The sequence below is a fragment of the Galeopterus variegatus genome, unplaced genomic scaffold (genome assembly GCF_000696425.1).
Source record: "Galeopterus variegatus unplaced genomic scaffold, G_variegatus-3.0.2 Scaffold3904, whole genome shotgun sequence".
NCBI lineage: Eukaryota > Metazoa > Chordata > Mammalia > Dermoptera > Cynocephalidae > Galeopterus > Galeopterus variegatus.
In genome coordinates, this window is record NW_007730015.1 from 111,374 (window position 1) to 138,236 (window position 26,863).

Genomic DNA, 26,863 nt, shown 5'->3' on the forward strand with positions numbered 1-26,863 from the left:
AAAAAAGAAAAAAAAAAAAAAAAACCTTTATTGGGAAAGCAAGTACTTAGTAAGTACTTTTTCTGTCCTCTGGGAAAGGACTGTATGATTTGCTTTGAGAGGGAGCTTACCTGTGTTCCATAGGATCATGGTGTGGAGCCCATTGGTCCAATGTGACGTGGTGTAAAATGTGGCCAAGCTGAATATGCTTAGTGAGCTAGTGCCTGGCGCAGTCAGTGGGTGTACCCGGGAGAGGGGGGCATTGGGAATGCCTCCTGGAAGATGAGGGATTTGAACTAGGGGTTTGAATTATTGGAAATAAGCACCATTGACTCTGATTTCCAGTACAGACTGAGAATGAAGTGGGAGGGGATGAATGGGAGCAAGACTGGTGGGGAAGAGTCAGCAGGGCCTAGTGAGCTGGGAGGGGACGCAAAACTCCCGACCCCATTGGAAAGTGTTGTCTTTGCTGAGAATAGCCTTCTCAGCCCTCTGCCCAGCTCATAATCTCCTTTGAGAGGGAGTTTATGTGAAAGACCTGGAGAGACAAAGATGCCTCTGAACTTTGATCTTGCTTGAGTCATCGAGTCATGGGTATTTCCTATAATGGCTCCAAGAATCAGACCACCAGCTTGTTGTCCATGTTATTCACAGGAAGTGAACTACCCTTCCTTGTGTTTTTTCCCCTATTTTTAAGTAAACTTTTTATTGAATTATACCATGTAGGAATGTCTCCAAACCAGAAACGTATAGCTGGATGAATTGGCACAAAGTGAACACACCCATGTAACCAGCACTCCCTTTAAGTAGGGGGCAGTCCAGCACCCAGGGACAGCTGCTGTCCCTGTGCCCCTCCCAGTCATGACCCCCCACCCTGGGGGACCACTGTGCCGACTCCTAACAGTATACATTTATTTTGCCTGTTTTCTAACTTTATAGAAATCAAATCTGTGTACAGTGATGTGTTGCTTAATGACAGGGATAAGTTCTGAGAAATGTGCCATTAGACAATTTCATTGTTTTGTGTATATCAGAGTGTAGTCACACAAACCTAAATGGTATAGCCTATCACACACCTAGGCTATATGGTGTGGCCTGTTGCCCTGACCACTACTGTGTATGCAGGCTGTCGCTTTGCAGCTCATGACATTAGTGTATGTCCCAAAAAGGAGACACACTCCTTTTTGTATTTGGAGTATAAATTTGAATCTGTCTCCACTAAAATTTATTTGGATCTTAAAGTTTTTTAAATACCCATTTTTAAGAGAATATGGTCATGCTCTCAAACATGTGTCTTAGTTCATTTTATGCTGCTATAATAGAATACCTAAGGCCTGGATAACTTCTAATGAAGAGTTTATTTGGCTCAGTCTGGAGGCTGGGAAATCCAAGAGCATTGGGGTGACATCTAGCAAGGGCCTTTGTGCTGTGTCATCCCATGGTGGAAGGTGGAAGGGCAAGAGAAGGCAAGAGAGCAAGAGGAGGTCAAACTTACTTTTATAACAAACCCACTCTCATGATGACTACGTTAATCCATTCCTCATGACCTAATCATTTCTTATTAGGCCCTCCTCCCAACATGGATACATTAGGGATTAAGTGTCCAACATGAACTTTGGGGGACACATTCAAACCATAGATAGTGTGCTTACAATTTTACAAAAACATACATTTGGGTGTTATTTTTATTTTTATTTATTTATTTTTTTCTCACTAAGGACAGATTAGGATAAGCAGGAACCCAAGGATCCCTAGTATGCCTTAGATTTCTTCTAAAGTGATCACATGGTAGGGTCTTAGAGAGAAGTATGCAGTGGGAAGAATCCTATTTGGTTTTAGCCATGTTGGCATTATGTAGAATGCAGTGGGGACAGAGAGGTATCTCAACCTCCCCACGTTCTCTAGGTGATGAACACAAAACTCCCTGGAGGATGATTTGTGAAGATGTTTTATTTTACTGTCGTTCCCAAAAGGAAGATTTGGCCTGCACTTAAAAAACAAGTTTTATTTTTATGTAGGAGTGACTGGTTCAGGATTCCCCTTTGATTTTGGACGTAACCCCTACAAAGGAAAGCGCCCTTTGAGAGACATAATTGGGTCATACAAAAATCGTCACAGCAGCGGTGACCCTTCAACCGAGGGAACATCAGGCAGTGGCAGCGTCTGCAAGCTGGCCTCCGAAATGGAGCTGCAGGTCCAGAGCCAGCAGGAAGAGCTGGAACGGTTAAAGAAAGACCTAGCCAGCCAGAAGGTAATTTGTCTTCTTCAGACTTCTGTCTTATCCCACATCAGCAGGCCAACGACCGGAAGAGTAAAGCTGGTTCATGTTTCTCTGAATCTTTACGGGGGCACTTTTGTTTCCCAGGAGGTACTTTTCCTCTGAACGTTCCATGTTGCCATGGCCACTATTCTAGGCACTGCTTCTCTGCTTGATCACTGTTCAGACATGCCTGAGTTTACAAGGAGAACAGGATCCCTCAAAGGAGGTCAGAGAAGGTCACCATTTATACCCACGCCCAGTCCTGCCCCTGAGATTGAATCTGGTAAACACAGCTTCAGCCCAGAGTCCTTTAACAGTTGTTAAAGAGTTTCCACATCCTGTTAAACAACCTGGTTTCCTTCTGAGCAAATCAGACCTAATTACACTTAATTGCTCACCAGTTTAGTGAATCTTAGAGTGCAGGTTTTTATCAAGATCCGTTGCTAATCACAGCATGCGTGTCCATTGTTTCCTGTTCCCTATTGTTCTCTGCAGTCTTTATGGAGTAAATATTTTTTTCCCCTCTATTTTTGAGATCCCTCAAGAGGAAGTTCAGTATTAAAATGTTTCCAGTAAGGTTTCTGCATTTCCTCAAATTCTGACCTTGCTCCATGTAAGTATTGTCATGATTTCTGTTTTTCCTCTTCTCGGCCCCCAGGAGCTTGTGCGGCTGCTCCAGCAGACAGTCCGCTCATCCCAGTATGACAAGTACTTCACGAGCAGCCGACTCTGCGAGGGGGTCCCTAAGGACACGCTTGAGCTGCTACACCAAAAGGATGATCAGATCCTGGGCCTCACCAACCAGCTGGAGAAGTTAAGCCTGGAGAAAGAGAGTCTCCAGCAGGAAGTGAGGACACTGAAGAGCAAAGTGGGTGAGCTCAACGAGCAGCTGGGGATGCTGATGGAGACGATCCAAGCCAAGGACGAGGTCATCATCAAGCTCAGTGCCTGCGAGGGCAGCGTGTCTTCCCCCACCTCGGTGCCAGGCTCCCCCTCGGCCGTCCTAGCCAGCAGGGACCAGCTGGAGCTGGACAGGCTGAGAGTAAGAGCAGGGCGTGGGCTCTTATTCTTGGGACGAGAGATCCAAAATCTGTTAACTCCATTGATGTCACCCTAGAGGTACTGGCCTCCATAAGCAAATCTGGTGTGACAGCAGAGCAGCTGTGCCTTTTCTAAAATTTTTTTTTGAAAGGTGTAACCAGATCTGCAGTCAAATAATTATTGGCCTTCTCAGGGGCTTCCTTGGATAATGAAACTCTTACTCCAACGATGTTGCCATTGCTTAGAACAGTTTCAAATCTTTCTGTGCCTTGCTTTCAGGCACCTGAGACTTCTGTTTCTGTATATACACCTTTAGGACTTCCTTATCCCATATAATCAGTGGAGGCTGTTTCTTGCCCTTCTGTGTACATGGATGCACATACAAAATTTACATAACCTGACATAGGACTAATACTTAATTACATAGCCTGACCCAGGCAACTGTCATTGAGGCCACAGAGAGGATCATAATGTTCTTGCAAGCCACCAGTTCTTGATAGTCTGTTGCAGAGGTTTCAGGTGGGCAAGTGTCCCCTTGGACATGGGGCAGTGGTATAGTCCACTTGACCCCAGCAAACCCCAGTCTGGTCTGTAGCTACTGGACCCAACTAGCCCCAACGTGTTCGTCACCTTGCCACCCTCTTCTTGCAGATAATTTAGTTCCAAGGGTGTTTGACCCCCCAAATGGAGTTTATCCTTGAAGGTTTGCTGCTATTGAGGTTATTACTGAGCATTCACATCTGTGTAGCAGTACCTTCCATGCACTGTCAGTGAAGTCAATGAATGAATGGTGGACTTGCTAGGGACCTTGAAGATAATTCCAAAATGCACGTTACAAACACTGGAATAATGGCAGCATTGTTGGAATATGTACATGGTCTCCCATAGTGACCACTTCTTAATGACACCACCCATTGGATATGTGAGGCCAGAAGGATTTATTAATGAGAGAAACTGAAACAACAACAAAACCCAGTCTCATTACTTTATACTTATATCTACCATAAAAATAGACCTTGTTTAAGAAAAGAAAAAGAGGTCTTGGTTAGTGTTGCCAATAAAAGTCAGTTTTGTTTATGTTTACCTTGAATATACCTGACCCTAAATATACACGTACGCCTTCAATGTCAGCTGAAATTTATATTTTGCAGGCGCGTCTGTTTCTGTAGTGTGTAGAGAGCACTGGGTTTCCAGGTTCTGGTGAGCAGTACTTGGGAGTGGGGGAGGCATGTGGAGTGAGGATGTGGTGAGTGTGCCACATTGTTGTGACTCTGCACAGCTCCTCTTAGAGACAGCTAATGAGTGGATCAGAATCGGACTCTTCCTGCCTTTTCTTTTTATAGCATAACGGGTGGGGTAGTTTTGAATCAGTCACGACATATTTTTCTCCAACATTTCTCAACTTAATTTTTAAAACCTTTGGAATTTTGGGATTTTAATGGTGAGGTTAAGTGGCGGCAGTTGATGCAAAGGCAGAATGGTTGCTGGGTGGATTCCAGGTGGGACAGGCGAGTCCTTCCAGGGTCAGTGGCCTCGAGCTTGCTGACATTGCTCTGCCCAGGGTCTGTTGTTGCCAGTTCCAGGGCCATCCCCTCTGCAGTGCAGAAAAGCATGTCTGTTCTGCAGAGGCACAGGAGGAGGCGAAAAGGCTTGCAAGAGAAAGAGGGAGAGCTTGGACAGAAGTGGGTGTTTCAATGTGTGTTTTCTCGTCATAGTCCTTCAGCGCTAAACAGTGCATGGTTAGAGAAGAAATGTTGATTACTTCTGTCGACCCCAAATTAAAAATGTCTAGTTGGAAAAATATATATACAGTTGACCTTTGGACAACCAGGCTTGAACTGTGTGGGTCCACACATACGCGGAGTTTTTTCAATAAATATATAGCAAAATTTTCGGTTAGGTATGTCATGAATGCGTGACTACCTAACCAAACAGTTAAGTAGCCCACCTAACAGTGGGCTAGCAGTAGTTAAGTAGTTAACTAGTTATTTAAGTAATTACTGAAGTATTAGTTAAGTTTGGGGAGAGTCAAAAGTTATTTGTGTATTTTCGACTATGCAGGGTGTTGATGCCCTAATCTGAGTTGTTCAAGATTAGTATGTATGGTGTATGTATATTTTATTTTATATATAAGTATATATTATGTATTTCATATGTAAATAAAAATATATCTTTAAAATATTTTTATTTTAGGGGCCGGCCCGGTGGCGCACTGCGCTAGTGCGCCGCTTGGGAAGTGCGGCGGCGCTCCCGTCGAGGGTTTGGAGCCCACATACAGACCGGTTCCCGTTCACTGGCTGAGCGAGGCGCGGGGGCAACACCGAGGGTTGCGATCCCGTTGCCGGTCCCGGTCTGGTACGGGGGCAACACTGAGGGTTGCGAACCGTTGCCGGACACGGAAAAAGACAAAAATATATATATATATATATATTTTTATTTTAAAGATATATTTATATATCTTTTTTACTATCGCTATTACTAATCAGTTTTCTTACTTTATTGTCAGTTGATGTGGCCTATAAAGATTTCTGCCTTTCAGAATTTGCTTTTTTTTGTGGTCTAATACATGGTTACTTGTTTCTATAGTATTTCAAAGCAGGATTAAATGTTGGTCCTAAGATTTTTACCACCCTAACAATTTAAGTACTTTATTTTTCCCATGTTACCTTCCAGGCCTTTTCCATGTTTACAGTCTTCCAGTTTCGAAGTAGATAGGCTTTTGTGTTGCTTCATTCAGTATTACAGCCTAAGCACTTTCCATGTTGCTATCATTAACCATTTTAGAGTTGTCCATCCGTTGTGGTATCATTTATTTCATCCTTTGTCTCATGGGAAACTGAGTCTTGCTGTTTCATGAGTATGTCCATGCTTACAGCTTTTCCTTCGGGCTGTTTCATCCTTTGTTAGCCATGTGCCAGGCTTTATGCTCTGCACAAGGTACACAGTCTCTGTCCTCCTGGAACACACAGTTTGGTTTAGGAAGGACAAACATAAGAGCAGATCATGGCTGTAGTAAGCGCCAGGATGAAGGGGATGTGGAACAGTATGGGACAGTAGTTTAGATTGAGCATGGGCTCTAGAGCCAGACCTGGCTGTATTCAGACCGCACTTTACCACTTATGAACTCTGACTGGGCAGGTGACTTCACAGCCTCAGTATGTTCCTGTGTGAAACAGTGCTCGTCGCCTCACAGGGTTAAAGGGTGAAGACTAAAGGGTTGAAGGAGGTAGTCTGGGTCAAGCCCTCACAGAGTGCCTAGCGCCTCGTAGGGTCTTCACTGTCAGGTGTTATTATTGCTGTGATCATTACCATCATTCTAGAGAAGACAGCCTTAAGAGAAAAGACTAGGGTTTGCTTAGACTGTCACAGAGATTTTAAGTTAAGGCTTAGATTGGCAGATGACAGTTTTGCTTTGACTGACCCACCTTACCTTGCTCAGTCTCTGTCCACACTGTGGAGTGTGTTCTTTAGTTGCCCTCCCGTCCACCTTCCTTTGGTTGACCTGCCTTGTAGTAATGTGTATGTTCATTTTTTCCAAATATGAGAGCTTTAAGGTGCCAGGAGAAAGGAAAACCCTATGATTAGGGTCAGAAAAGGAAGTCCGGGAACCTCCTTTTGGGTTGGACGTTCGGATGTTTCAAGTGCTTGTCATGAGTAGGTGGGATGCATATGAGAGTGTAGTTGGGAGGCAGGGGGAGAGCACATGGGATCAAGAGCCCACCAGCCCTGGCTCTCAGAAGTCTGATTCCCAGCCTGGACACTGAGTAGTTGGGCAGCCTCTCTATGGAGATGAATGGAGAATGGCTACCTAAGAGCTGTGAGGCTTAAATGGGATCAGGAATATCACATGCCAGGGCCGGCCCATGGCTCACTTGGGAAAGCGTGGTGCTGATAACACCAAGGCCTACAGTTCGGATCCTATATAGGGATGGCCCATTAGCTCACTTACGAATATCACATGCCCGCGCAAGTTTTCCACAAACATTAGCACTTAAAGGGACCATTGAAACATTTCAGTTCTGCATTTTATGGGGAAGATTGTATATCTGTGGTGGTTTCTAGTTTGGAAATTGGGATTGTCCGTGAACACATCTGGGGAATAATAGCCGCAGTCTCCTTCCCGTGATAGCGGAGGAAGCAGCGTCTCTGCCGACCACCCCTGGCCTGCCCTGCAGCTGTCTTGAACAGAATTTCTTCTGTGCTTGAGGGATCAGAAATTCCTCATGAACCTCACACACCAGTCTGTCAGATTATAAAAGAGAAAGAATTAGAAAGGGGGAGGGCATATTTATAAGACTGTATTTGGTAAAGAGCATTTAGAAATCACTGCCTCAAGGTGGTTCTAATGAGTGTCTTTATTTAGAAGCTTCTCCTGTTTGTTGTCTATCTGTTTTTACATTAGGATGCTCTAAAGAAGTTCCTGAACTTTATTTTCACTGCATTTTTACATGAAAACTCTCTCCCCCTTCTTTTTTGTTTGTTTTGTTGTTGTTGGCTTCTTTCACTTTTCATGCTCAGAGTGTTGGGGGTGAAGCTAATATGTGACATCTGTCTTGGCCAGGCCTGCTCTCTATGTTGGACTTGGCAGAATTTGTCACTGGCTTGTTATGTTCTCTTAAAAATGTAAAGCAAATGTGGCAAAAGTTAACAATTGGCAAATTTAGGTGATGGGTATATTGTGTTCATTGGACTTTTGTTTCAACTTATCCATAAGTTTGAAATTTTTCAGTGTAAAAAAGTTGGGGAACATGTTCTCATAATTGCCTTATACATTCTAGGTTGTAGGTATTCATTACTAAGCATAATTTTTAGTTAAGGGCATATGTACATAGCCTTTTTTACATAAACTGGATAAGTAAAAATGAGACCTTACAGAACATGTTTAGTTTCTCTAGCTGGAAAAAAAAAAGTAAGGTATTTACTTTCTTTTTTTTTTTTTCCCCACGCCAATGAATGTGGATAGATAAAATATTTGCATAGATTTAGGAAATAAGTCCTACTTATTTCTATCATCAGTTCAGAAAAATCACCATCATTAAATAAATATTTTCTTCATCTCTTTCATTACAGTAGTAGTTCCTGCTTTCCTTTTCCTGCCACAGGAAACCAAAAAGATTAATCAGAAAATGCCTGTTAGCAACTTCCAGTTCCTTAGAGCTTGCTCTAACTTAGCAGGGCTATTGTATTGGTGAAGCCGCAAGATGCTAATTACATAGGATAATTAGTCACTGTTCAACCAGTGTGAATTGATGGATTTTTTTTTTCCCAACAGGATAACCTACAGGGGTACAAAACCCAAAATAAATTTCTAAATAAGGAGATTTTGGAACTCTCAGCTTTACGAAGAAATGCAGAAAGGAGAGAGAGGGACCTGATGGCAAAGGTGGGTCAGGATGGATGTATTCTATTGCCTGGTGGGAGGTGAGGTTAGGAAACCATTTTAAAACAGACATGCTTTGAAACTAGTTCAACTCCCATACTTGTGGAGATGTGATAACTGATAACAAAACATATTTGAAATATATGTAGTACTTAGGGCAAGATACTTAGTTTCATTTCTCTATGATGAAGACAGAGAAATGCTTTGAGATGTGGCTTCCATTCATACATATGCATTTTTAATGGCATTTTCAGGAAAAAAAATTAAGTACAATTATAAGTTTCCCCAAATTAAGGTTATTTGGATTTTGATTTATGCTGTTGAGTTTCATGTCTGTAAAATGGGAATGGTGAGGATAATGCCTCCTCTGTGAACCCAATAGAGTTGGTATGAGAATCAGATATGATGATGGCTAGAAAGGGCTTTGCAAAGTGTAAAGGCACCACAAATATTTCATTTGTTATCAGGTGAGTTATAATCAAGTGACACTTGTCAACAGTTGTTATATACCTTATACTTTTTTGAGCAGACCTCAAGGCATCTTCCCAAATATTATTTCTGTTTTCCAGGGTATATTTGATTTGTCTGACAAGGTGGCAGATGGGAGCTAGTCCTGGGTCACAATGTCCTAAGAAAGAGTTGGTATAGCGTGGGGTGGCAGCTTATGGCCCATGTGTCAAGTGACCCCAGCTTGACCACAGTAATTGGCTTGTGACCTGATTCCTGCTGCTCTCTCCAAGCCTGTGCACAGGTGATGCATCCATTGTCACTCAGAGGTCTAATTACCCCTTCTGTGCCAGACCCCCTAGAAGGAAGAGGGGGACCCACAGCAGGCCATTTGAATCATGACAGGTGGCCTGTGGCATAAATTAATCTCTGGTCTTTGATACAGTCTGTCTCTGGCTCACTTCCTAATTGTTTTAGACTTGTCATTCATTGCTTGCTTGAGGTAGCTAAGGATTGCTTCTCCCCTGTCTGTCTGGATGGAGGTAACCGCCACGTTCTCTACAGTATTCTAGCCTGGAAGCCAAGCTCTGCCAAATAGAAAGTAAATACTTGATATTGCTCCAAGAAATGAAGACACCAATTTGCTCCGAAGAACAGGGGCCTGCCAGGGATGTCATAGCCCGGTTGCTGGAGGATGCTCTGCAGGTGGAGAGCCAAGAGCAGCCGGAGCAAGCATTCATTAAACCTCATCTTGTCAGGTAAAGGTGCTAATGACTGTTGGGGGTAGTGCACCCCATTGTTGAAGCCATTCACAGAGAACTTTACACATCTCTGTGTGCCTCATTCGATGCTCATGACAGGTGCTGTAGTGATACTGTATTCTCTCGTCATCAAGTGACAGAGCTGAAATTCAACCCGAGTCCTTTGATTGCAAGACCTTTTTCTTGTGTACCATGTCAAGGGAGCCTTACTTCCGATCCTTCCTTACTTCAGGAGGAGTGGGTCTTCCAAGGAATAGGAGCCCTTTCCTGAGACAGCTGCACCCACAGGTGATTCAAAACCAAAGGGGGCCCTAAGTGGGGAGCTGGACCTTCTTTGCAAAGGAAAGCTGCTTGGGTAACCTTATCCAGTGGTCCAGAACCCACTGAGGATCTTATATAAGCCACAGACACACTTGCCCCCAAAATGCACTTGGGCGCACACACACAAAATATTACATATTTGGGGGGAAAATCAGAATCTGGAAGCCCATGATGGATCTTGGATTAAGAACTCTTGTAACTATTTTCTGGAAAATGAGACTCATGAAATACAGTATTGGGGCTAGGAGAAATCTGCATATTCATTCAGTCCCACCTCCTCTTCTGTTTCTGCCTCTTTGCCACTCACAGGCAACCCTGTGACTAGGCCTGGGAGTCTCCTCACTTCTCCTCCCCTACCTCTCCAGGTCCATGTGAAGCCTTGCTTCAGCCTGATGTGATCTTTCCCTTCTCTGTGCTTACAGCACCTGCCTTCATTGTCTGGGCTACTCAGGTCACTCAGGTGACAGAATGTCACCAACACCATGGTTACCAAACTCCTTTGTTGAGGTCTACAGTGGACCGGGAACTGTGCTAAGTGTTTTACTGTGCCAGGGTCTTAGTTAATGCTCAGTGAGGTGGGGTTTATCCTCACTTTACAAGTGAAGAAGCTGGAGTTAGGCACTGATATAACTTGCCCTGGATCATTCAGCCTGTGAGTGGCAAGAACAGCACCCCAGACCGGGCAGCCAGATTCCCTGGCCCCGGAGTGGGGCCTCCACGCTGTGTGTTGCTGCTTCATTCATAGTGGTTGTTGTTAACTCCCAGGAGCCCTTGGAGCTCTCCTTAAGGTGCTTTGTATTCTTTGCATGTGTGTTTCTGTGCTTTCACTATTTATATTGTGTGTTTAAACTTTACGTTTAAGTAGGATGATAACTTCGCATATTGGTTGATTTTTAACTTACTATTTATAGAAAATTTCAAAAATACAAAGTAGTAGACAGAATTATGCAACAAACCTCCACGTGCAGCTATTACCCAGCATTAACAATTAACATTTTGCCAATATTGTTTTGTTTTACCCTCCCCACCTCCCACAAAATTTTTTTTTCTGGAATATTTTAAAGCAAATGCCAGGCATCATGTCATTTCACCTGCAAATACTTCAGTATGTATTTCTAACTGATGACACTTTTTTATATACTAATCCCAGTTATGTATCTTTTTGAAATGTATTTCTTTCAGCATTGTTTTCTGAAATTATGCTGGTTGGTACATGCTGGTAGCTCCTGAGCATTTTTTTTTTACCTGCTTCATAGAACCTCATTGTTTGAGTATTCACAGGCTCTTTATTCCTTCCCCTCATGGAGGACATTTGGGATCTTCCATTCTCTTCATTAAAAGCAGTGATGCCGTGGCCATCATGGTGCTTGTTCCCATGTGCCCTGGGAGAGAGTTTCTGTAGATGTAAACTAAACAGGTAATGCGTATCTTCAGCTCTGCTAGATCCAATTTCGAAAGTGCTTGAACAGGTTTACACACTCAGCAGCAGTATGTGAAAGACCTTCCTACTAGTTTTCTATTGCTGCCATAACAAACTACCACTAACTTAGTGGCATAAAACAACACAGACTTATGTTATAGTTCTATAGGTCAAAAGCCCAAGTTGGGCTCCCTGGATTAAAGTCAAGGTTTAGTCAAGGGCTGCATTCCTTCCTGGACATTCTAGAGGATAGTTCATATCCTTGCGCATTCGAGTTGTTGACAGAGTGTAGTTTCTTACAGCCGTAGGCCTAGGCCCGTTTCCTTGCTGGCTGTCAGCTATGGCCATCCCCAGCTGCTAGAGGCTGCCTGTGTTCCTTAGCCCATAGCCCCTTCTTCCATCTGTAAAGGTGGCTGCAGCATCGGGTCCTTCCCCACTCACACTTCACGTCTCTCCTGCCTCTTCCATCTCATGCTTCTCGAACCCACTCTTCTGCCTTCCTCCTCCAGTTTGGAAGGCTCCTGTGGATATCTGGGCCTACCTGGATAAGCCAGATCATCTCCTCATCTTAAATTCTGTAAGCTTAATTCCATCTGCAATGTACCTTTTGCCATGTAAAGTAGCATAGTCACAGGTTCCAGGGATTAGGGCGTGGACCTCTTTGGGGACCGTTATTCTGCCTACCACAGCCTTAATTCCTCTTCATCCCTAATATCTTACAAATATTTTCTTCATTGTCATTTTACCTTTTAAAATGATGTCTTTTGAAGAATAAAGCTATGTGTACATATATGTATGATATATAAACATACACACATGCATACATATTTATGTAGCCAAATTTATCAGTCTTGTTTTTGCAGTATTCCCTGTATTTTCTTCTATGCTTTCACGTTCAGGGTTTTAAACCATCTGAAATTGTTTTTTTTCCCGCCATATAGTATCAAGAAAAGATCTAATTTAAATTTTTTCCACATACATAGCCAATCGTCCTAGCCCTTTGTCTCTAGAATAACATTATTTCCTCACTGATTTGAAATGCCTGGTATTATATCAAAGTGCCACATATTACATGGTTTCTAAGTTCTGTGTTCTGTTTCATTGGTCTTTTTGGCAAGACCATAACATTTTAACTTTTCCTTCTGTTTGTGTCTACAGTGAATATGATATTTATGGGTTTAGGACTGTACCCGAGGATGATGAGGAAGAGAAGTTGGTCGCCAGGGTCCGTGCATTAGACCTGAAGACTCTCTACCTCACAGAAAACCAGGAAGTTTCCACTGGAGTTAAGTGGGAAAACTATTTTGCGAGCACAGTGAACAGGGAGATGATGTGCTCTCCAGAATTAAAAAACCTGATCCGCGCAGGCATTCCCCACGAGCACCGTTCCAAGGTGTGGAAGTGGTGTGTGGACCTTCACACGAGGAAGTTCAAGGATAGCGCTGAGCCTGGCTACTTCCAGACCCTGCTTCAGAAGGCACTGGAGAAGCAGAACCCGGCCTCCAAGCAAATTGAGCTGGACCTGCTGCGGACTCTGCCCAACAACAAACATTACTCCTGCCCCACTTCGGAAGGCATACAGAAGTTACGCAACGTCCTGCTTGCCTTCTCCTGGCGGAATCCAGATATCGGCTACTGCCAAGGTCTGAACAGGTGGGTGCTCAGCTGCAGAATGCTCCAGTTTAGTTAACTTCTGGGCACCAGGCACTGCCTGGCAGCTCCCTCCCCTCATGGTAGACCAGCAAAAGCCAATATTTTGAGGGAAAAAAGTAGTTTCAGTAAGCTAGTTTTAATGACATTCCCCAATTCTAGAATAACTGAGGGAAGCATGCATACTTTCAGAAAGTATTAAGAAATCATAAGTCAGATTCATTTGGAACAAATTGGCATCTCATTTTTTGTCTTTGTTCTCATCACACTCAGGTTTTGATCAGAAGTTTATTTCATTAGTTTATAATGCACAGAGTGAAAACTGGTTGTCAGTCCTTGTTTATACAGCATCTTTGTGAATCAAGAAGCTGTCCAAACAATTCTTCAGCTGTTTGGAACCTGGGCCTTGAGGGACCCAAACTTGTTTTCTTTTAGATGAGAATCTTTCTACAGGTCTTGCATACTTCCCTGCTTCCATAAGCAGAGGACACTGAAAAGCTGCTCACCTTTTCTTAGTGATCCAGGCTCATCATCCCGAGCTGTGCTGGGACAGGACGAGGCCTCAGGAGGTACTGAGGTCTGCTCCCATGGAGTTCCTGCCATCACTGGGCTTTGTGTGCTGTGACTGCTTCTTACCTGCCTCGTGCACTCTCTGCTTCCTGCTGTCATTGCAGTCGTCCATTTATATTCCTCTCTATAAGCAAAAGGAGGTAACCAGGCTTGTGAGAAGTAGTGCATAAAGTAGGAAAAGGCTCTGCATGTGTACTTTAGGAATTCTGTAAGCCAAGTGCATGTGTTTGAGTTTTGAATGCTGACATTTATTCTGGCTGCTCATAGGCCTTTTTGATCCTGATCCATACTAGGCATTGATGTCCTGACAAAGGTTGTTTGCATCTGAAATGAGGGTATTGCAGAAGAAAACGTTTTTAAACTGGAATGTCACTTGTTAAGACTTGAAACCAAATGGTTTCCAGGAAGTCATTGCCTCTGTGGTGGTAAGGACAGAGCAGCTTCTCTCTGTACCTCAGAAGGTAAGAGGGAATTCAGCTGCTCCTAGACAGTGCCCATTATTAAAAAAAAAAAAAAAAGCCCACAAATAGGATACTGCCTAAGAAAGCAGTCTTGTTTCACTTAAATTCACAATTCACATTGTATACTCAGTGCAAAAAATCCTGAAAGCTGAAAACCTCTGAAAGTAAGGGACCCTGGTAAGGGCTTGAGTGTGCCTGTTGGGGACATAGTAACACCCCATTTATTTTGTGTTGTCATGGAACCAGTGAAGCTTCCAGATAATTGGAGGTTCTCTGCATCTCCACCCACACCACCATTAATGCCTCTGAATTTTAACTATCTTATTGGATATATTTTCTTCATGTACCATGCCTTCAAAGTACCCAGAACTTTAGAAGAACTTTAGCCTTTTCTAGATGATCGAGGCCTGTTATCTTGAACATCGGTTAGTTTAAGTGATGTCCTCAGAGGCTCTGCTTATTTCAGACTCTTCACCCCTTTTCCTGCCACCCTCAGATGCTGTGGATTTGGTGTCTGTGCTTGTCTGTCCTGTTTTTCTCTCTTTCTCTCTGTGTCTGCCAGCTGTGACCTTGCCACTCTTGATTCTGTTCATGCCTACCTGAGGCATCCCCTTCCCACCTATCCCAGGTTTGTTGTTTTCCTTTTGATTTGAGATGAGTTCATTATAATTTTATCTAAGGAAGGGGGAAAAGAGCAAATTCTGAGAAAGGACTTCAGGGATTTTCCTGTGAGTGATGCTTGTAAACTTCATGTCATGGGCAGAGGTTCTTGGGTTTCAGCTAAGTAAAGAGAGGCTTTCTCTCATTTCCTCCTCTCCGACTGCTGCCCTGAGTGACCCCGGGGCCAAACCTGGGATTCCTGAGTGAGGAACCTCTTGGTTAGTGGCAACATGTCAACAGCTGGACCCACGTTTTCATTATGAACAACAACAGTTGATACACATGGCCTCCTTTCCCACCCCTGGGCAGGCCCTGGACACAGTGCTTTTAGGAAGCCTGTGTCTGCGGCCTCACTTCATTTTTCCAGCACGGGAGCAGGATGGCGTCGGGGAAGGCGTTTTTAAACCATCATGTGTTCTTTGTCACTCAAGTCTACCTCTGAATTTTTGTGCATAAAAAAGGATTAGTTGGAATTTCTGAACTCAAAGAATTAGCTGTATTAGCAAAAACCTTAATGAAAACTTTTCTTTTGAAAATGCCAGTTGATCATTGGGAAACAATTTCATCTTATTTGAAAAAAAATAAATAAATAAAAGGGAGGAAATATAGCTTTGCTTCTCAAATTTTAGGAAATGCCTCACTTGCTAAGGAACCCTTACTTACTGTTCCTCAGTGGAGAACTAGAAATTGTTTTGGCTGTGAGAGGGAGAATGGCCTAAAGCAGACGTCTCTGTGAAGGCTGTGGTGGCAGCTGTCTGTGTCTGGGCACACGGTGCTCACGCTCACCTTGTTCTCCATTTGCTCGTAGATTGGTGGCAGTGGCCCTCCTGTACCTGGAACAAGAAGACGCTTTCTGGTGTCTAGTTACCATAGTGGAAGTTTTCATGCCTCGAGACTATTACACAAAGACTCTTTTAGGATCCCAGGTACTTCTAAAAATACTGTGCTTCTGACCCCAACTTGTAGAGTTGAGTTGTGAACTGCATTAACCATCGTGGGGCAGAATTCAGTGGCTTATCCCTAGAGATGGCAGAAATGTCTCTGAGACTGGACCGAGCTGCTTGTGAGCAAGGCCAGGTCAGGCTCATTCAGCCCACCAGAAAGCAAGAGAAGTGGACCAGTCCTGCAGACCTGATGCTGTGTTCACTGCTCAGCCCTCTCCCCAGGCACACACCTCCTGGCAGGCTAAGTCCGGGGGTTTGGGGGAGCCTGGTGTGTTAGGTCCTCTGAGAAGCAGATGCTAAGGTGGGATTTGACATGCCAGAGACTTCTGAGGGGCAACACCTGTGAAGGACAAAGGGCGGGAGCCAGGGAAGGCAGGGAGGGTTGGGGAGGAGGAGTCTCAGACTGCTGTGCGATCCTGAGAAAGGTTTGGTCAGGCCTCTGGGGAGTCCTCACACCAAGGTCAGCTGCTCAAGGCACCTACCCACCTTCCACAGAAATGGGCACAGTGATGGACTCAGGGGGCGCAGCCAGGCCGGAGTCACTTCCTGGGCAGGAGAACTGAGTGGTGCTTTTCATGCCGTCTACACCTGGAGTCTGACGCCAGGGCCAGGGTAGGATGACATGGGTTGGGAGAGCCCAGGGTTTCTGTCTCCACTTGGGACAGACCTGATTCTGGACCAGACCCTTGGCCCCTGCAGCCCACAGCATCTCTTCTCCTGGCAGGGCTGGAACTGCTGCCAGTGCTGACTCTATAATGGCCCTTTCTCTGCTTCCTGGCCCCTGCCCTTCGCATGCGTCCTACCTTCAGGCACCTTCTGTCTCTTAACCACAGCAGTGCCATGTGTGTGCCTGCTCTGTTGATGCATCTTCTGCAGGGCTGTGCCCATGCCTGGCTGCTTTGCTCTAGTCAGTGTCACAAGGGCTAGCCCCAGAGGCCAGCAGGAGGCCCTGGCAGGATGGCAGGAGGGCAGTTGAAGGGGTTTCTCTCCTTCCTGGCACTGCCTCTGATGGTGGCTTTGTCTCCTTTGTGTCCCCAGCTCCTGCCTGGTGGGTCCTCCCTGCCAGCAGGTGACCTCAACTGTGCCCTCCATCACTCCAGCCTGGAGGTGGCTTCCTGCCCTTGCTGATCTCTGGGCTGGCTCACCATCAGCTGTTGGGCTTCTCAGCTTTTGTCACCGGTGTAACCAGCTCTGGAGAAGATTCCCTCTGCTACAGTAGTTAGAGTGACTGCCCTTTTCCTGGGGGGACCCTGACTAAGTTGTGCTCTGTATTCGCATTTCTCCCCTTGATGGGGCATCCTCATTGTCACCTCCTGTTACCACCTGTCCTGCCCACCCTTCTAGTTCCCCAGGCCAGCACTTGAACACTTTCCCCCTGTATCCCTGTGGTCCCCATTTCTGTTGCTCCCCCTGCCTGGCAGCTTGCACATTTGTCCCCCCTGCCACCGCATCCCCACTGTTGGGTCACCGTCCCCACTCCTATATTGTTGCGGTTGCCTCCTCTGCTTGCTTCCTGCCTTCACTCACCCACCTCTCCCGTCCTTACCTCCATCTCACTCATGGCTTCGGTCATGTCCCTCTGCTGCTGGGGCAAAGCCCAGGAGCCTTTGTATGCTGCCGGGGCCGTCCTCCCACACTCTGACCCCACTTGCGCACTGAGCCGCTGGGAGCAGTGTCCCCTGTGATAGAACCCTTGCCGCTGCTCGTGCCCCTCCTCTGTGTGCGTCTGTGTGCGTTTGTGTGCGTGTTCCCTTTGCCTAGAATAGAGCGCCATCCCCCCAGCTCACCTCCCTAGAAGGCACGACTCAGCCTTAGCACACACCATCTCCTCTGTGATACTGTCCTGCCACCCCAAGGCAGATGCCAGGGACCGGGTGCTGCTCCCCTGCTCTGGCACAGGCCGCTGTGACAGCAGTCAGTACATGGATTGTCCTTGCAGCGCCTTAAGGGCCACAGCCCTGTCTTTTGTTTTAGTATGCCCAGCACCCGCACAGGAAATGTCTAAGCTTACATGAGCTACAGTTTGACCAGGGAAAGGGAACTGACATTTAGAGAGCCCCAGCCCCATACCAGCAGCTGTATGGCTGCACAAAGCCCTACCAGGTGGAGGTGTCACTATCCCCATTTGACACAGGAGAAAACGGGGGGTCAAAGACACTAAGCAACTTGCCTGAGGTGCCGTCCCTGAGGAGCTGAGCTGGCGTTTGGACTCAGGCCTCTGCAGCTCTGGGCCTGAGCTCACCCCTCTGCCCTCTGCCTCTGTGAAAATCATGGGAAGATGGCAAGAGAGGCTGAGCTCTGACCTTTCTTGGGGTAGGCCTTCCCAACAGCCACCTCCTGTAGTTCCCTGGCCCACCCAGCTTTCCGATGTCCATGGATCTCAGGACTAACCAAGATCTGTTTTTCTGTTGTATTAATGTGTAAAGTAGGAAATGAACAGCTATGGGAAGAGGGAGCAGTCTCAGTTAGGTGGGATTAAAGAAAGTTTTATGTATTCATGGGCACCTGAAAGCTAATAGCTTTACAGATTCAAATTTAAAATCTCAGGTGACTCAGCGTTTCAGAATAAGAAAAGTGAAGCATTGATCTTTCTTAATTCCACTGAGGTGTGGTCGAGCATGTTGGTTATGGGCTTATACTGAGGGTCACAGAGTCGGGTCAGAACCAGGCCCTCCCTCCTATGAGCTGTGGAACTTGGCCACATTCACTTAACAGCTCCGTGCCTCAGTTTCCCCATCTGTAAGATGAGGGTAATACCTCCCTTATATAGATTACTTGGGGTTCAATTCGGGTGATGCATTAAAAGAGTTTAACACAAAGCTCAGAACATTGTAAAAACTCAGTAAGTTATTAATATTGTTATTGTAAGCAAAGGGGGAAAACTTATGTTAAGCGTGTGGATTTAAGATGACATTTACATCACATTGTCACATAAACAAATGTAAATTCTAAGGAGACTTTTTTCCTGACTATAAAAGTAATACTCGTAGATGCTCACTAAAGAGAATTTAGGCAGTATAGAAAGATGTTATGAATAAAATGAAATCACCTGTTATCCTACCAGCTAAAGAACCACAACTGACATTTTGATATATTTCCTTTTGCTTTTTCCTTCAGTACGTGTAGGTGTCCAGATTGAGAGCATGGTATATCCTGGCTGGTTCACAGTATACCATGAGCATTTTCCCGTGTTGTTACATACTTTTTAACCATCATATTTGGTGGCCATAATATTCCATCAGGTGGATGCATTTAATGTATTTAATCAGTTTCCGAATTATTGATAGACAGTGTGTAAGGCTACTCTTAAAATGGGATTAGCTTTGTGCGTGCAGTCAGCCCCCAGCACTGTGCTTTGCACATCACTGTCAGACTGCCTCCTGCCAGAAACCAGTGTCCCGAGCCCCTTGCCCACTGCTGCTGCCATCCACATGCTTGCCAGAGCGTCAGTTCGTTACATCCTTCGAGTGCACATTGTGTGCCAAGACCTTTCTAGGCGCTAAGGATGTAGAAATGAATGACACAGTCATTCCATGGCCTCCAGAGCTCACTGGGGGAGGTGCTAGCACAGAGGCCTGAGCACATGCTCCCTGGCAGCCTGTTCCACACCCGCCCTCTGCTGAGCACCTGGCAGCCACAAGCATGAGGCAGAGGCTGTCCCCTAGTTGGGAGAAGAGACATGTATGTACATTGGTCTTCGCCCACATCAAGACCAGCTTATGTGTCCCTTCCTCTCAGATGTCTTCAGCTGGACCCTCCAGGCAGAATGAATCACATGTCAGCACTTGGTCTCATGCTCAGCTGTCCATCTCCCTTGCCAGTTTACAGCTCCTTAAAGGCAGCACCTGGTCCCTGTCATCTTTAATTCCCAGCATGGTCCAGGGCCAGGGCCAGGCATAAAATGTGGGCAAATATGTAGTTGTTTTTCAAACTGTGGGTAGAGAAATTAGTTTAGTAGGTTGGTGCTAGCTTTTTCTTCCCCCCATCAGGTGAAATGGATCAGAGTAGAATCGAGAGCATCAAAGCATGTTCTGTTGTGAAAGATGAAGTGCTGTTTTGTGGAACGTTAGTTTCTGTTTTGCACACATACACACAGGTGGGTGTGGACTGGGTGATGGTTGAAGATGTGTGTTTTCTTGTGGGTAATAGAAAGTGCCCGGCCTACAGATCATGTCTTGACTCCTCAGCATAACATAGCACCTCACCTCCCTCGTGGGACAGCTGTGCCACCGTGCACCACCATGGGCTTCACCCCAGCTCTCAGATGGAGCATCTGTCCTTGCTTGCTGCCTGCTGCCCTTGCAGACCCCATACACTTCTCTCATCTGTTCCCTCTCCAGGTGGACCAGCGCGTGTTCAGAGACCTCATGAGTGAGAAGCTGCCGCGATTGCATGCCCACTTTGAACAGTACAAAGTTGACTACACCCTTATCACGTTCAACTGGTTTCTGGTGGTGTTTGTGGATAGCGTCGTTAGTGACATCCTCTTTAAAATATGGGACTCTTTTCTTTATGAGGGACCAAAGGTGAGTTTGCTTAGCTCAGTTGGTTTCAGATATACACACTTGATGACTGTGTGCACAGCATTAGTGGTGGCAAAATGTCTGGCTCATCTGGAACTTGTGAGGCTTACCATGGTGCCAGAGTGATCTCAGTGGGGCGTGCCGCTGGAGACAGGCCTGGGGTCTTAGAAACAGCAATTATTTGCTCGTTTATCAAAAACATTGTCTGTACTAGCCCTGTGCTAGGCACTGGGAGCTTCGATGGTTTGCAGTCCGAGCCTCACCATCTGTCAAGTGGTTGGTGGTGTTATCCTGTTGTATGCAGGAGGAGATGGAGGCCCAGTCATCTAATAAGCAGAGGATCAGGGGCAAGCTCAGGGGAGCCAACTTCAGAGCCTATGGCCCATGAGCTTCCTACCCAGTCTCGTATGTTTTTAAAAAATTGGTTTTTGAATAAGTAATACATTTACATATTAATCATATAACTAGGGGTATGTAGGGAAAGGAGGTCTCCCTCCCATCCCCAGTCTCTTAGTTTCTCTTCTACGTTTATTATATATCCTTCTTGAGGTATTTTATGCATATCTAAACTGTTCTTTAGCTTATCATATCTTGGAGATAGTTTTGTATCAAGGTATATACAGATCTGGCTCATACGAGTCTATTCTTTTTAACGCTGTAGTATCTCCTCATACAGATAAACCAGAAATTTACATAACAGCCCCCTGATGATGGATACTTAGGTTATTTCCAGTCTCTTGCTACCTTAAACTGTGCCATGATGACTCTCCTTATACTTATGTGTTTCTGCATGTGTGCCAGTGCATCTGCAGGTTTAGTCTTAGAAGTAGAGGTGCTGGGTCAAGGGTAAGTTCATATGTAGTTTTGATGGAAATGCCAAATTGCCCTGCAGAGGGGCCTTAAGTTATACTCCCACCAGCAAAGTTTGAGCGTGTATATTACCCCGCACTCTGTCCAACACAGTGCATTATCAACTTGATAATCTAGTCTGTTATTAAAGAGAATTCTCAACCAGGGCTTAAACAATGTTTCTGTTGGGTCATAGGTAGGGATGTTAAGAGGAAGATGACCTTAGCATCCCTAAATATTGCTTTCTAAATAAGAGAAAGTGCAGGTTGGTGCAGGCCACTCAAGGTTCTTAGATGTGGGGAAGGCAGTTGGTTCCAAGCTCTTGAACTTGCAAGACCATCAGGAGTCCATTCCCTCTAGCCTCAAACGTAGTACTCCAAAAACAAATCAGTAGAAGAAAGATTGATTCTCTTTCACCGTGTTTAAATGTTAATAACTCAGGGGCCGGCCCGGTGGTGCACTGCTACAGTGCGCCGCTTGGGAAGCGCGGCGGCGCTCCTGCCGAGGGTTCGGATCCCACATGCAGACCGGCCGCTCACTGGCTGAGCGAGGTGCGGGTGTAGCACCGAGGGTTGCGATCCCGTTGCCGGTCCCGGTCCGGTACGGGCGCGACACTGAGGGTTGCGATCCGTTGCCGGTCACGAAAAAAGACAAAAAGGAAAAAAATAAAATAAAATAAAATAAAAATAAAAAAATAAATGTTAATAACTCAGACCCTAGTTCACTAGATGATATGGAAACTACCTCTCGAGGTGGAGCTTTCTAAGAGTTTCAGAATCAAAAAACCCTGGTTTTGATTTTATTCAAGTGATTCCGTATGCTAGTTCCTTATGCATTATTGACTAGAAATGTTAGCTGAATAAGGATTCCACAAAGATCTACTCCATAAGGATATTTTTGACTGGGCTGACGTATTGTTGAAAACCAACAGAGAGTTTATTTTCCTAGAAGAAAGAGGTCTTGGCCTAGCCCATGGAAATTGCCTGGCGCTATGGTGTTTCTCCACTTACAGATTTCCCTGTCCTTCCCACAGGTTATTTTCCGTTTTGCCCTGGCACTTTTTAAATATAAGGAAGAGGAGATCCTGAAATTGCAAGATTCGATGTCCATATTCAAATATCTCCGTTACTTCACTCGCACTATCCTAGATGCTAGGTGAGTCCTTGGGGGATCCTCAGACATCAAGGAGAGCAGGAAGCCTGGTGCTGTCTTCGAGCCTCCGAGCCATCCCAGGTGTGCCGAGAGAGAAAGTGGAGTTTCCTTCCAGGGAAAGGAAAGGGGAAGGGGGTGTGGGCACCAGTTGCCTTCCAGAGACTAAAGAGGAACTGAGTTTTATCCTTTATTCCACAAACGTAAATCCCAGCAAGCAAAAGCAATAGTTTTATTTGGATGACAAGCATTTCCTGAGCATCTGCTTAGTGGCTGGGCCTGTGCCAGGCACTGAGGGTGATAGATGAAGGACAGTTATGTCCTTGAAGACCTTGTGGGGGAAACAGGTAGGCATCATTTGATCAGTGCTGTGGTTGAAGAAGCCCAGGCTGGGGAAAGGCTGGGTGAGCTGGGCTTGGAAGCAGGCGGCGAGGAGAGGGTGTCCTGGGCAGAGGGCCCTTCACAAGCAGTGCATGGAGGTGTGGGAGCAGGTGTGGGTGGGGAGCTGCTGAAGCGGCTCAGCCAGGCTGGTGCCAGTGTGGCTGGGCTCCAGGCTGGGCTGCAGCCGGGCTGGGCTGTCAGGGCTCTTGTAGACCATGCTCTGCCCTTGCTACTTCATCCTCAGAGTGTGGGGAAGTCACTGCAGGGCTAGGCAAGAGAAGGACGCATCAGATTGGAGCAAGACTGGCAGCTGGGAGACCATGGGCTAGTGGCTGTTAGAGGAGTCCAGGTGAGAGGGGTGGTGGCTCAGAGAGAGGTGGAGAAAAAGGGGCAGATTGAAGAGAGTGGAGGAGGAATTTGAACTTGGAAGACCCCTGGGTGTCTGGCCTGGGCAGCGGGGAATGTTCAGGATTGGATGCACACCCTCCCTCCCAGCCACGCGGTTGCTGCCTATTCTGAGCTAGCCTTGTCCATGTGTCCCTTGGGCCACTGTTGGTGGCTGCTGTGGCACTGGCAGCTCAGGTGGACATGGGGAGCAGAAGGTGCTGGCTGAGTCCATATCAGGCTTCCTAGAGGTTGTCACTATTTTTAGGATCTTTTGCTTTGGGGAGTAGGTTTTTAAGATAGTCTCAAGCTCATTTATACCACCACCAACAGTGTCCAGATTTTTGCCAAATGAGAAAGGATATATTAGAATATTATTTGCCTGTGAAGATTGATTCTAAGTCCTGGGGTGAGCCTTGAGAAGTTTTGTTAATCTCACATTGAATCAGGGTTCCTAACAATGACATTGAATAAACTCCCTCACACCAAGTAATGCTGTGTTGAGAGCATTTTAATTCCAAAGACCAGTCCTACCCCACCCCCGGAAGTCTTGTGCTGGATTATTGGTGCTGCCAGGCAGCACACAGGCGAGCAGGTGCCGGGCCTGTGGGTACCTATCTGGCCAGGCAGCAGACCTTTCCTGTCACCACGCACAGAGCTGGCACCTTCCCACCCCAGTCAGTCTTGCATGGTCCTGCAGCGCCACCTTGTGCGTGGCTCTTGGTACAGTTTCCCCTTCAGTTTGCTTAGAAAGTCAAGGTCACCAGACCAAGAGCATTAAGGATTGCCAGGCCAGCAGCAGCAGGATCACCTGAGGATGTTGTTCCGACTGCAGATGCCCTGGCCCCACCTCTGCTTCCCAGGACTAGGGGCTCCAAGGACTTCCAGTTGTGCAGTACACCGTCTTATAAAAAAGGAAGGAAGGAATTCTGTAGTCAGATGCATTTGGGAGACATTGGAGTAAACGAGATTAAACTGGTGTCTGCAGCAGGACTTCTGGGAGGCTGTAATGTACTAAGACTCGTCTCCTAAACTTAGTGACCACAGGGCATGTTCCAGGCCTGTGGCAGAGGCAGTCTGATTTCTCCTTGTCGCCCAGTCTGCACTGATGGCCTCGATCAGCACTGACCTCCTGGGGGAATAAATGAAAAACACCATTTCACTGTTCACTTTCTGTAGCAAAGAAGGGGGTGAATACTTTCGGTTCCAGGTTTGTGGATCCGGTGGGTTAATAGCTGTGGGACGGAAAGACTGGTCGTGTGAGCTCCTGGGCACAGCCCCCAGCCCACATTTCATTTCCTGTGGCTCCTCCAGCCCTGAGTGGGGCTGGCAGCTCCATCAGCAGAACTGAGCTTGAGGCTGAACCTGGTAAATCCACACTCAGGGACCACTGTGTTGAGGCCTCTCCTGATCTCCAGTGCCCACATGTTATAGAACACACTGGGGAACTTAGCATTTAAATAAAGCCAGCCTCTCTGACCTTTCATCTCCTTGCAGGGTGCTTTAAAATATAAAAGGGAGAAATACAGAAGGCTTGTGTATTCTTATATGTACACCTTATGTTAAAGGCAGCTCGAGCAGCTAACAGTAGCAGGAGCAAATGGTTTGCTTTCTGATAGCGACGGAAAACTTACCTCATGATGTTGCTGTTTCATTATAGCCTTTCCTGGGGTTTGTAAGTTTATTGGGCCTTTGGTTGGCAGGAAGTAAATGAGCGCCTGCTGCTGGGAAGCAAAGCCTGTAGGGCCTCGCAGAAGGCAGAGGGCGGGAAGTGGGCCAGCCCCTCAGTGTTGGCGGAACCGGCTCCGCATGACCTCCGGAGACCAGTGTGGCTCACCCAGTTAGTGCTGGAAATTCTCAGCCAGGCCTTGGGACAGTTTTTAGTAAACCACCGACCAGTGGTTAAGGGCAAGTTAATCATGACCATATAAATTTTTTTTTAAGATAATTTATTACATATGCATGTGGGGTACAACATTGATTTTCAGTAATCATGTAACGACCATAAAACTTTTATTATGAATTGGTACCTTGACCTGGGGAGAATGTGAAACCCATAAATGCACATTTCTCTGAAGACTGCGTCTTGACACTTGTCACATAGCCGACTTAGTCTGACAGTCACCTCCAGCTTTGCTGAGCATTCATTCATTCTTAGCTGGTCCTGGGACAGTCTTTCTGGATGCTTGCTCTGTGCGGGCCTCGCACTGGCACCAAGGATTCAGACCCATGGGCACCTGCATCACTGAGCAAGCACCAAATGCCGTCCTCAGTGCTTACATATGGGGACACAACCCCCACACCTAGGAGGTGGCACCACTGTTATACCTAGCATACAGATGAAAAATCAGAGGTCAGAAAAGGGGGTGACATAAGTCACACAGCATGTGAGTGGTGTGCCCTATTGCCATCTGCAGGAGGGAGGCCTGGCCTCCTGAGGTGACATACCTAGTCAGGCCCGCAGCTTGGCTCTTCCCGCCACCGCCTCAGGCTTGTGGGCGGTGCTGCAGTGAGGGCTGTGTGTGACCAGACACTGGGTCCACTGATGCTCAGTCTCTGTCCTGTGTCCTGCCAGGAAGCTGATCAGTATCTCCTTTGGGGACCTGAACCCCTTCCCCCTGCGCCAGATCCGGAACCGGCGCACCTACCACTTGGAGAAGGTCCGGCTGGAGCTGACAGAGCTGGAGGCCATCCGTGAGGACTTCCTGCGTGAGCGGGACACCAGCCCTGACAAGGGCGAGCTGGTCAGCGATGAGGAGGAGGACACCTGAGGGGACCACCGCCCCAGGACACTGCTCTTGCCTTCACAAAAACCAAAGTGTGCCAAAAGGGTGAACTCATTTAAAAGCCAGAATGTAACATCTGTGTCCTCTGAGAATCTGCTGGACAGATGTCCAGAGCCAGACTGCACTTTTATTTCCCACTCGGGGCCGAGGCGGGGGTCTAACCTGTTTACAACCAGCTCCTTGCCATGACATTTGGTTACATGCTTTCTGCCTGATTGGTGAATCGCCGGTTACCAGTTGGCTATTTGCAAGAGCCTGTTTACAGCATCTGTCAGTTGTGTTGGTGTTGTTACTCTTAGAAAACCTTCCTTTGCTGGGTGTCTTGCCATGTGCCTTCTCCTGTACATATGGGCAGTGTATGCATTTTTAAGTGGCAGCACTGGGGAGGATGCCCACTGTGCTTCAGACACGCCCAGGCCAGTGTGGCTGCTTCAGGTGACATAAGGTTGGTGTGAAAAAGGTGACTTCCTTAGAAAAGCAAGCACATTTCTTGTTCAGAAATGGCCTATGTAGAAAGCCCACTACACAGAACCTTGGGCTGGTGGTTTCAAGCTGCCAGCCATGCTCCATTCTTGGAACAGCCTTTGCCCTTTCACACATAACCTTTCAAACTCCCAGCCTGCTTGGGGAGGGCCTGGCTCTCCAAAACCCTCCATCACTTCTTGCCAGCTCATGTCTGCAGATCGTCGGGCTGTTCTGTACCCAGCTTGCCCTGTGCCTGGCATATCTCCATGAGGGTCTGTGGAAAGCTCTTTCCATCTGAGAGCTGACTCCTAGAAGTCATTCTCCAAGTATGGATGGGATGGGATTCCAAGTAAATGGTGGATTGTCACCCTGCAAAGCAGGCCCACTGCTGGGCTGGCCTGGTTGAGGGGATGGAGAAAGCTTTTCTGGGGT

At 46.4% G+C, this 26,863-nt stretch overlaps 1 protein-coding gene across 2 annotated transcripts in view; it reads left to right on the forward strand.

The window, feature by feature from the left end:
* TBC1D2B (TBC1 domain family, member 2B) overlaps positions 1–26,433 on the forward strand; it is a 73,929-nt gene extending 47,496 nt beyond the window's left edge. The window contains exons 5-13 of one of the 2 annotated variants that reach the window (XM_008586258.1): positions 1,998–2,230; positions 2,898–3,281; positions 8,553–8,663; positions 9,672–9,865; positions 12,768–13,262; positions 15,759–15,876; positions 20,235–20,420; positions 22,300–22,421; positions 25,756–26,433. In XM_008586258.1, coding sequence (XP_008584480.1) covers positions 1,998–2,230; positions 2,898–3,281; positions 8,553–8,663; positions 9,672–9,865; positions 12,768–13,262; positions 15,759–15,876; positions 20,235–20,420; positions 22,300–22,421; positions 25,756–25,951 — 2,039 coding nt within the window. In that variant the 3' untranslated portion in view covers positions 25,952–26,433. The remainder of the gene's footprint in view (positions 1–1,997; positions 2,231–2,897; positions 3,282–8,552; positions 8,664–9,671; positions 9,866–12,767; positions 13,263–15,758; positions 15,877–20,234; positions 20,421–22,299; positions 22,422–25,755) is intronic. The other variant, XM_008586259.1, reaches the window with a different exon arrangement.
* Positions 26,434–26,863: the final 430 nt, after the last annotated feature.